Below are 12,309 nucleotides of genomic sequence, written 5' to 3'. Positions count from 1 at the left end.
ACCATGGAATGTCTTCCCATTATTTTACATATTCTTGAATTTCTTTTATCAGTGTTATATAGTTTTCAGACTGCAGGTCTTTCACCTCTGTGGTTAAGTTTATTCCTAGATATTTTATTGTTTTGGTGCAATTGTAAATGGGATTATTTTCTTAATTTCACTTTCTGCAGCTTCATTATTAGCGTGTATAGGAAAACAACAAATTTCTGTACATTGATTTTGTAATCAATAATGGAGGATAGAGTATACAACGGGAAACTAACACCTTTTTCAATAAACAGTGCTAGAAAAACTGGACAGCTACATGCTAAAGAATGAAACGGAACCACTTTATTTTACTATACACAAAAACAAAATCAAAATTGATTAAAGATCTAAATGTGAGACCTGAAACCATAAAATTCCTAAAAGAAAGCACAGGCAATCATCTCTCTGACATCAGCCATAGCAACACTTTTCTAGATCTGTCTCCTGAGACCAGGGAAATGAAAGCAAAAATAAACTACTGGGACTACGTCAAAATAAAAAGTTTCTGCAAAACAAAGGAAAGAATCAATAAAACTAAAAGGCAACCTACAGAATGAGAGAAGATATTTGCAAATGACATATCCAATAAAGGGTTAGTATCCAAAATATATAAAGAATTGATACAACTCAACCTAAGAAAATAACCCAATTAAAATGGGTAAAAACCATAAATAGACCTTTCTCTAAAGACATACAGATGGCAGACACATGAAAAGATGTTCAATATCACTCATTATCATAGAAATGCAAAAATCAAAGCTATAATGAGGTTATCACCTCATACCTGTAAGATGGCTAAAATCAAAAACACAAAAAACAACTCTTGGCGAGAATGTGGGGAAAACGGAACCTTCTTGCACTGTTGATGAGAATGCAACCTGGTGCAGCCACTGTGGAAAATAGCATGGAAGTTCCTCAAAAAACTAAAAACAGAACTATACTATGATTCAGGAATTGCAGTGCTAGGTATCTTCCTAAAAAATACATTAACACTAATTCAAAGTGATACATGTACCCCTGTTTATTGTAGCATTATTTACAATAGCCAAGCTATGGAAGCAGCCCAAGGGTCCACTGACAGATGAATGGATAAAGAAGATGTATACACACACACACACACACACACACACACACACACACACACAGTGGAATACTGTTCAGCCATAAAAATAAAATCTTGTTATTTGCAGTAACATGGATGTAGCTAGAGAGTATAAGCAAAGCAAAATGAGTCAGAGAGAGACAAATACCATATGATCTCACTCATGTGGAATTTAAGATAGAAAACAAACAAGCAAAGAAACAAAGAGAGAAACTAAGATTCTAACTATAGCAAATAAACTGATGGTTTACAGAGGAGAGTCAGGTGAGGGGGATGGGCAAAGTAGGGGATAGGATTAAGGAGTACACTTATGACAAAAAATAAAATAAAATAAAATAATAAAATAAAATAAAATAAAATAAAATAAAATAAAATAAAATAAAATAAAATAAAATAAAATAAAAATAAATAAAATAAAATAAAATAATAAAATAAAATAAAATAAATAAAAAGATATAATAAAATAAATAAAATAAATAAAATAAAATAAAATAAAATAAATAAAATAAAATAAAATAAAATAAAATAAAATAAAATAAAATAAAATAAAATAAAATAAAATAAAAAATAAAATAAGGGATCCCTGGGTGGCGCAGCGGTTTGGCGCCTGCCTTTGGCCCAGGGCGCGATCCTGGAGACCCGGGGTCGAATCCCACATCGGGCTCCCGGTGCATGGAGCCTGCTTCTCCCTCTGCCTGTGTCTCTGCCTCTCTCTCTCTCTCTCTCTGTGTGTGACTATCATAAATAAATAATAAAATAAAATAAAATAAAATAAAATAAAATAAAATAAAATAAAATAAAATAAAATAAAATAAAATAAAATAAAATAAAATAAAATAAAATAAAATAAAATAAAATAAAATAAAATAAAATTCTGAAAAAAATCTGCAATTTGTGTGCATTTTCTCTTTGACACAAAAATTGTCTAATAAATCTTAAATTTCTAGGTAGAAGAAACTTTGGTTTCTGATTTTTGTTCCTATTTTCTAATTTTACTGTATGTTAATAAAAGAATCTTGTCTGATTTGTTTTTACATTTTAGACTTTTTCCTTGAAGTCTACTATATTATGTCAAATTTTCATAAATGTTCTATGGCGTTGAAGTTATTTTCTTTATTAACATGATACAGACTTGAAACTATATTAAACAGATTTACCTTGTTATTTATATTGCTTTCCCCCAGGATTTTTTCAAGATAGGTGAATTAAATTTGTTTTAATGTTTTATATTAATGGTAATTGTATTATTTTTCCTGTAATTTCCTTCCCATGAAAGTTTCACCCTTTAATATTATGTGTCCTTCTTTATGTTAATTTATTGCTTTTTAGCTTGACTTCTATTTTGTCTAATACTAAGATCATGATTCCTGCTTTTTTCATTTGTATGTATGCTGTATAACCCTTTAGGTATCCTTTAATTTTCAGCCTTTCCAAATCACTTTATTTTAGTATGTTTCTCTCATATAGATCTGGGTTTTATTACTGTAAACTGTTTTTTTTTTTCTTAAAATAGGTGATTTACAAAAAACCTTTACATTTATTTTTATGGCAGATATGTGGTGTGAGATATGTCATGTTATGCTTCCATCTTGTATAGATTTTTAAAGATTCCATTATATGGATTATTGTTAGTCTTATTTGTATAGTTCTTTAATATCTTGAAAGCATATAGTTTTGCCAAAATTATCTCTGTAATTATAAATTCAAAATCCTATGGGTGTTGCTTTATGTTTTCTTTATTGAAAATGTTGTAGAAAAGTCTCAAGCCCAACTCAAATTTCCCTGTATTGCACACTTGTGAACAAAGAATTCTTGACTTCCATTTAAATCCAAGAGTATACTTTTTGTGCTGACCATTCTAGGAAAATTCTCCCTGGCACACAGCATGACTTTTTATTATGGATGGCAAAATCTTATGTGACTTCACTGTTTTATAGCATTAAATATTTGTTTAATTCCATGTTCTGTTTTTCTTACTTGGGACTTATCGTTGGAACTTCTGTGCTTTCTATATCAATCATTTTCTCTTTGATACTCCTGAACTCTTTTATTTCCATCCACACATATTATTTGCTCTGTCTTCATTTGTATCTTCTGTGTATCTTACAATGCCTACCACAGAGTTTTATCTTCCTCCTTCCCAGAGGAAATCAGGCTTCCTCTGATTTCATTTTTGTTTAAAATTTTTCAGCAGAAATAGAAAATTTCCTCCCAAGTTTTGTTAGTCTGTGATCCAACATTTCTATTATCCTACCATTTCTTCCAATTTCTTGAAATTCTACTTGGTAGTTGTCCTTCCTCAGAAGCAATTCATTTCTTACTTTTTAAACTTACAGTAAAATTTCTAATCGCGATAATTACTCTCTAACATTATTTTTTCCAGTGAGTGTTATTTGCTGGTTATACTTATCTTTTCCACATTTCTATATTTTTTCCTTAACAATTTTTAAGAGGTTGCATCTAGGGATAGAATCCTCGATTTAATTTCTCCTAACCAATTTTGTTTACTTTTAACCAAAATTAAATGAGTAGTCCCTCTCTCTTAACATTAAAAGAAAATGTGTTTCTCACTCGCAGGGTTCAATCAATTATTTGATCAATCAACTATTTGTTTCTCATTCGCAGTGTTCAATCAACTATTTGTTCAACTATTCAATTTATGGCTCCTCATATATGCATAATTCTTTCCTACAATCCAGGTTTTGTTGAACTACTCCCTATATTTGTAATATGTTTATTCTCTCTGTCTTGACTACTGATTTGGTACCAAAATAAAAATCATATCTTCTCTTCCAAACTACTTAGCAAGTTAGAGATGTCTTATCTGGATCTTGTGTAGTTTTCATCAATGTTATCAACTGGTATATTTAAACAACAAAAAGAAATGGCAACAGTGGGTTTCTGAGAGGAACCCCATCTAGCAATAAAAATGATACCTTCTTGGGCTCATTTGTATAGAAAACGAATTTTAAAAAGAATAATTTTTCACTGGACAACATAATATGAAAAAGATTCATTATAACAGCAAGTGACATTTAAAACTATCTAAATTCTGGACTTTGGGGAAAAACAAATATTATAAGATCTCTAAATCACAAAAATAATAAGCCTCAATGTTAGAAAGAATATAAATAATAAAATACTGACTTAGCATGTAAGCAGAAGAGCAGTTCTCATAATACAGTATTCTCTGTCAGGAATTTAAATCATATCCATCAGTGTTTTGTTTTATTTGATGAAATATTTTATTATATCCTTAAAATGAACAATATTTTCTTTCAGCAAATAAAAATAAACTATATTACTTAAATTGATAATTTGTTCTATAATCTATTATTTAAAAAACTTTCTTTTATAAAACTATTTTACAATTTTTACAACAGGAAGCTATTATTTTCTGCTGTAAGATTATTCAAGTCAAATTCCATGTTCCACTAGATACAAAACTACTAAAAATACAATTTCAACAGATATTTCCACAATTAATTATGAAAAAAGTCAACTTACTTGTGACCTAAGTGCTTCAGAAAGTATCCCAGAACCTTCAGAGCTTGAACCCAAATACTTTCACTTTTAGAAGCCAATAATTTGTAGATTACTCTAAAAAATACAAAAATAAATGACCTCTTAAGCACTTACAAATATTAAGATTATAAGATCTATATACTTTACAATGAATTATAAAAATAAAAAATATAAAGTACCTCTCAGGATTTTAAATTCTTTGGAAACCGGAAAATTATTACATTTTACTAATATTTCTTTTATGTGGCCTTCAAATAAATATTCAAAAGTTCAAAGCGATCCGTTGCTCATAACTATTGCCTTCCATGTACATTGAAAAAATATATATTTTAAGATACATGCTTAGTTAGGCTGTATTTCCCCTTCTATTAAAACTGCCCCTGACATTTTTACTTGATGACCTTTTTCTAAAGAATTTATTAATTAATTTATTTAAAGATTTTATTTATTTATTCATGAGAGACACAGAGAGAGAAGCAGAGAGAGAGGCATAGACACAGGCAGAGAGAGAAGCAGGTTCCATGCAGGGAGACACAGAGAGAGAGAGAGGCAGACATACAGGCAGAGAGAGAAGCAGGCTCCATGCAGGGAGCCTGACCTGGAACTTGATCCAGAGACTCCAGGATCACCCCCTAGGCCGAAGGCTGGCGCTAAACCCCCTGAGCCACCCAGGGATCCCCCTGATGACCTTTTTTTCTTGTTTATAGCTAATTGGACCATGGAATAGATATTTGCCCAATTATTTCTTTTTCTGAGCATTTGGAGTAGTTGGGCTTTTGGGCTGTTGAATAAGAAAATTATTTAAAACAGAAACTATAAGGTAGTCTTATTTTGTTTATAAAGATGACTCTATACACAAAAGGTAGAATAAAGCAACCACATAGGAAGTAGCAGAGAAAGTAAAGTTTTTCCTTATAGCTTTCCAATTCCTTGTTCTTACCCTAACAAGATTTCTATAACAAACATATTATTCTGTTTTTACTTAAATAGGTTTTAGAAGTGTTCCTGTTACTTGGAGCAAAAAAAGTCTCTACTAACACATAATCTAACCTAACATATATAGTCATTTTAAATATAAGAACAAGGCTATATCCATTATAATTTTCATAAATATTTAAAATTTTTTATCTTGTGTCTTTTTCAAAATACAGAAGTATTTTTTTCGATAAGGTAGTAAAGGACAATAACAACTATATTCTTTGCAACTAATTCTAGAACCCAAGATAGTTCTCTGAAGGTGATAGGGGTGACTATAAAATTAGGATGTGCTTTACTGTACTAAATTCTTTTTAAAAAATAAAGCATCATTTTATGTTTTTAAGAAGAAGTAATCTAGAATCAACAAAAAGGTTGGTATTGGAAGATACAAGTATAATTTTTATATCATTTCAGTGATATTAACTAAAGGGAACAAATAACTTAAAGCTACTGACATCTGTTTTATGTTTATCAGTGGTATATGCTATTAAAAAAGAAAATGCTATATTGTTGATATTGCTTATTTGTGTGTTACTCAACTGAAGAATAGACTGAGGTAAACACTAGAGCTATTCCTTTAGAAGATGATTTTTTTCCAAAAGGCTCAAATTCCTAAATAATTATGTATCTACATTGAAACCTATTTTCAGAATTTTTATGGACCAAGATCAGTAATAAAAAAAAAAAACAGGTATGAGAATAGGAAAGCTATATATATAAGAAAAAATATTCAGGAAATCATAGAAAGAATATTCAACAGCAAAAATAATCCTGAGAACCAAAGTAAAAGTTCACAGCCTAAAAATGGGACTATACTCAGATATGCAATCAGAAACTCCCACAGAATCTCTATTTTCTGGAAATAACTTTAAATTGTAGGGATAAGGAGTATAAAACCCACCCAGGGCTAACAGAAATTATGATTAACAACTGAAACATGAAAACATCTAGGGCCATCACTCCTCTACATGACATAGGATTTTCTTTACAACTAGACAAATGTTCCTGAACAAAGTAAGATATGAACACAGGATAGCAATACAGTATGAATGCAAAATTAACTGACAAATCAGTTAATGAATGTTTATCTGTAATATAATAAGATAGGTGAATCCTAATTCATCTGTTTGAGCTTACTACATTAAGCCAGCAAATGATCTAAATTACTTGAGACAGTACTTACTCTTTTCTTCATTCTCAGATATAAAAATATCACATTTTTAGCTGCTCAGTTCAACGTTGTTGTTATCACATGATCTTTCTTAAAACCAGTTAAAATGTCATCAGAATTAAGTTCATTCTTTGTGTGTATAAATTACAATTAATCAGAATTTTCCCAAGAAAATATTTTATATATAACTGTTATCCTTAAATATCTTTAGGTGTTCTAATAAGCTTATTTTTTCTATATCTTTAGTCAAAGCCTATATTCTCCACATTTTTTGAAATGGAAAAACTGAAGTAGAAAATCTTCCATCTCTGTTATTGTTTTTAACACACTGGTAGAAGTAGGATATGTTTGGCAGGTGTCAATCATTACCAATTGCCTCCTTGGTATCATTGTATCTAATCATTCCATTGATATTATACATTTAAATTACTATTTCAGTACCCTAAAGAGCTAACCAAATACCATTCTCCTTTGTAAGGTTGTATTTTCACTGTGTCAAAGAAATGCAGAATTTTATATCTGAATTTCTTATTAACCAATCTAAGGCTGGTTCCATCCACAAGGATGATGAGGATATTTTGAATTTATTCACTTAACTTATGAGTTAATATAATAAATACAGGAGATACAAAGATCTAAGGTTAAGGATACTAATTGTTCAGCTAAATATAATAATATAATTTAAGAAGAATAAGTATTACTGTATTATACGATTAGGTTGAACCATATGAAACTAACATTATTTAGTGAACAGTTAAGTATCAGCAATTTCATATAGTTTCATCTCACAGTAAGAAAATATTTGTAGGTCTTAATAATTAAATCTGCAACTAAAGTAGCAACTTCATGGATTGTAAACTCAGAGGTCACAGTGATAACTAAAATAGGACATCTAATAAAAATGATGTAATCGCTTCTCTTATCTGAAAAGGAGTCCTTCAAATCTAGAGAATTGTCATTTGTTTATATAAATGGCCACTTAAAGGCAGCACTAATAAAACCCGTCGGCAGGTATATTATTTCCAAATTCTTTTATAACCGGTGGAAGTTCATTGACTTGCACATAACATAACTTAGAATTCCTCTTTCTCTTCATTCCAGTAATTCAGACTTCAGAAAAATACAAAAGGAGAATCCCTAAGGGGCTAAGTTATAGGTTGAAGTTCATAAGATTACTAACAAGGACTATTTTTCACTTACCTACTTAATTACTTACATCATTCTAACTAAAGTTAGTCTTCAAACTTTTCATTTTATCCTCTTGTTCTAATTGTGTTGCTACTGTCCTAACTCATCATCCCTAATACTGATGAATAAAATAATCTCTCTACTTATTGTGCTACCTCAACTTTATCCTTCTTCAGTTCATTTTCCCACCACTGCTGACTGTAAATCTAATAAAATGGAAATCTGAGCAAATCAGTATCATTCAAAATACTTTATTTCATTACCAACAGAATAAAATCTCAACTTCTTGTGGACCTTCACTATCTAGTTCTTGAGCCTAAAATTCATAAAATTTTCTTCTGCTCTCTTTTGCTGAAATATACAATGCTCTCTTGTCTTATCACAAAAAAAAATTGTTCTTCACACTACTTGAAATGTCTTTACTATAGTATCAACAATTTAATTACTCTTCTTGAGACCAAGACACATTATTTATATACTTCATAAATTTAAATATTAGACTTTTTTGTAAAGATTTTATTTATTCATGAGAGAGAGACAGAGAGAGACAGAGAGACAGAGACAGGCAGAGGGAGAAGCAGGCTCCACTCAATTCTGGGTCTCCAGGATCACACCCTGGGCCAAAGGTGGCACTTGGGCTGCCTTGAATATTAGAAGATTAATATTAGCTTCTCCATTTATTCCCTTCTTGTGTATAAGATTTTGCTGTATTTATTCAAAAGTTTCTAGGAGTTATTCTAGAAAGCACAACTGTACTCAATTAAATTCTACTAGTAATACTAAATATTATAATCATACCTTATTCCATTTCTTTGATCAAATGCTGGTATCATTGAGGCTGGGTGTTCTGACATCAAAGCCACTAGTAACTGTAACACATCATGAATATTTTCATCCTGTATAATAAGGATTACCAATATTTGTTTAGTTAATATTTTTAGTGCTTTGCATAAAACAATTAAAATAGAAGATCCAGACCATCCTACCTCATGCATGGTAAGTAGGTAATTTAATATACTCTGAAGTTCATCTTCTTTGACCCCTCGATCCTAATTTTTAAAAAATATAAATTATTTAAATCTCAAGTTAAAACTTTACAGGCAGGCATCAAAACGATCATTTTAAAAGTAAATAAGAACAATGTAAAAGTAGTGATGTTTTAATAAAATCCTTAAATATTTCATCATAGTTCATAGACTGTATATTTTCACTTTTAAAGAAGTAAATATTTGGAAAACTGCATCTAGTCCTTTAAAGTTGCTAATATTTAATTGACCACCACTATTGAAAGTTAGTATATTTTGATAATCTAACTGTATTCATATTGCTATTTTCTAGCCATTTATTCTTAAAGAATGCAAAACTTTATAGAATTAGTATATAGAATTACAGTATGTTTTACCTTTATTTACCATTTTTCTTTATCTTAATCTTTTAAAAATCCTACTGTGATAAAATACATAATGTAAGTCTTCTCAAATAGGCACATAGACCATTTCCTGGAATTAAAACTTTATATGCATTTCTTATGCATATGTTCCTTGTCCATTTCCTATATCCCTTAAAATACATGATCTCAAAGAGGATTAACAAAAAGTGAAGTTTAACAACAGTTAAAGATTTACTTTAAGGATTTGAAAAGCTATTCAAAAGTTAAAGATAGTTACTTCTAACTTTACAATACTGATTTTAAATAATGCCAAAAATTCTTCACCTAATATATTGTAATTCTAAATTATATAAAATTGTTTTACCTTTAGTATGAGCTGTTTGAGAAAAAGTAGCATAAATGCTCGGAGCGATATAATTTCTTTTTGTGATGGCCGGGGACCATCTAGAATAAAACAGAAAACAAAAAGAAGAAAAGGGGGAGAAAACTCATTATATTAAATAAGCTTGATGCAGTTAGGTGGGAATACTATGAAATTCTTTAAAAATTGTATTTATTTTATGATCATATTGTTAGTATTATATAATTTCAATTCTATCAGAGGATTCAAACATTAATTTTCAGATTTTGGCAATTTCAAATTATTCACTAAATGCCAGATTTGGGGGAAAGAATTACTTTTAAAAAAATTATAATTCTAAAAAAATTATAATATCTTACTATCCATTCATACGTGTATAATCATCAAGTGTTTACATAAATAATTTCTCCTACTTTTATTGATTTATTAGGTACACTTTTCCCTCCAAATCCAAATCTCTTAACCTCTAATTCTGGCTGGTCCTGGTCACCCTCCAAGCCCTGATCGTTTCTTTGCTGCTGACCACCCTGCTGGCCCCTGCAGTCTTTTCACCCTGACCTTGAAGGCCCTGCCAGACTTAGTTGCCTCCTTGGCTCTGCCAGCATCTCCTGTTTCATTGGCCTCTGCTGCCCAGGCAGGGCTGACTGGCAACATCAAAGCTGAGAAGGTGATGGTGCACATGTAAGAACACTGTTTTATAAAGTAGAATAAGCAAATATAGAAATATATTAAAGATCATGTAAGCAGATTTTTCACTGTTGATGGAAGAAAGCTCTAAAAGCTTGAAGCTACATTGAACCATGTGGTTTCAAATTGGAAAGGGAGGTATTTCTTAGATGCATGAAGAATGCCTAGAAGCAAAGCCATTCAAAGAGCATTAAGCACAATAAGAACACCCAACACCCAAATCTTGGTTTCTAAAAACCACATCCATCAAAAACAAACCAGGGCTCTTTGGAGAAATGGTTGATTCCAGGAATGGTTAAGTATAAAATAAATCACAGACATCTTGTAGCAGAGAGCAAGTACTAAAAAATTATGAACATTTGTTATAAAGACTCAAGATCTCATGTGAGATCTCAAGCCAAATCTGGACAATTTTAACATCAAATAAATAATGACACAACCCAGGGAATAGTCTCTGGGCTAAATCTATTAAACCTAAACATTTTTCATGTTTCACTGAAACAAATATATCTATGCATTTACATACTGTCTATGGTTGTTTTTGCAACATATTGGCAGGGTTGACTACTTGCAACAGAGCCCTTAAGGCTCTCTAAGCCTAAAATATTGTATGGCCCTTTGCAGAGACAATGTGTCAGGTATGGATATAATACTCAGAATAAAATAGAAATCTATGGAATTTATGCTAATATAAAATGAACACAAAAATAAATGGAATAGAAAAAACAAGTTCTTTCTAATAATAGAATTCAATCTAATAAATGTCTTAGAAATTGTCATTTAGTATCAATCATAGTAAAGGTCAATATTGACAAGAGCTACCTATGAACTAAAACCAGTAAGAAATTTGTTGAAGAAATTTACATATTTTCATAGTGTCAATGTATTTCGCCATCAAATATTATTCCAAAAGAGAAAGAAGTAATTTTACACAACCAGACACCATATTAATCAAATGATCAAAGTCAACATCTCCAGGAGTAAGACAACTCAATGTCATGTGCCTCTTGAATAACACAATGTGACAGAACCGGTATGATTTCTATGTGATTCCAGCCAAAAATGAAAAACCTGGCTCATCATTAGCAAATATCAAGAAATTCCAAATTAAGGGACACTCTAAACAGTAATTTGTATTCTCCAAAAATATCAAGGTAATGGAAGACAAAGAAATACTTAAACTATACTATATTGAAGAGTATTGAAGTGATAAGACAACTAAATACAATATATGATCCTCTACTGGGATTCATAGAAAAAGAAAGACCTTCTTTTCTGGAAAGAATATTATTGTAAAAGTTGGTGAAATTTATATCCAATATTTGGAGTAGATAACACAATACAGTGTTATATATATATATATATATATATATATATATATATATATATATATATAATACCTGATTTCAATGGTTGCCCTTGGTTATTTAAGATTATGCCATTTAGGAAATAAATAGTAAAATATTTAAGGTAATAAGGTATTATATCTACAATTTATTCTCTATTGATTCAAAAAAATTTGTGCATGTATGTGTATGTATGATATTTACACAAAAATGGAGAATGAAAAAGTCTTTGGTAAAATATAAAACATTGGAAAACATGCTGAGGTTTATGATAATTCTTTGTGTAACTCTTGCAACTTTCTGTAAATTAGAAATTAGTTTCGTGAAGCAGAAATGAATATATATGAATATATGATGTGTCTGGGGTAGAGAAAACTATCAGAGTGTTGTGTGTGGGAAGGGCTCTGACTCACACAGACATGATTCAAATTTTAGTTCTGTTACTTTGTACCAACTTTGTTTCCTAGCCTACAAAATAACAGTGATACTGACAACACAGTTATATATAGATACAGCCAGATGTGTATGTGTAAA

General features: G+C 30.2%; 1 protein-coding gene across 2 annotated transcripts in view; it reads right to left on the bottom strand.

Moving 5' to 3' along the window:
* Window positions 1-12,309, bottom strand: part of NBEA (neurobeachin) — a 672,481-nt gene that overhangs the window by 505,618 nt on the left and 154,554 nt on the right. For both annotated transcript variants that reach the window (XM_055317362.1, XM_055317363.1), the window contains exons 14-17: window positions 9,746-9,825; window positions 8,978-9,040; window positions 8,790-8,887; window positions 4,637-4,729 (exon numbers count right to left, since the gene is read on the bottom strand). In XM_055317362.1, coding sequence (XP_055173337.1) covers window positions 4,637-4,729; window positions 8,790-8,887; window positions 8,978-9,040; window positions 9,746-9,825 — 334 coding nt within the window. The remainder of the gene's footprint in view (window positions 1-4,636; window positions 4,730-8,789; window positions 8,888-8,977; window positions 9,041-9,745; window positions 9,826-12,309) is intronic.

The sequence above is a fragment of the Nyctereutes procyonoides genome, unplaced genomic scaffold, assembly GCF_905146905.1.
Source record: "Nyctereutes procyonoides isolate TBG_1078 unplaced genomic scaffold, NYPRO_anot_genome, whole genome shotgun sequence".
NCBI lineage: Eukaryota > Metazoa > Chordata > Mammalia > Carnivora > Canidae > Nyctereutes > Nyctereutes procyonoides.
Note: the sequence above shows the minus strand (reverse complement) of the source record. Positions and strands in the feature narration are given on the sequence as shown.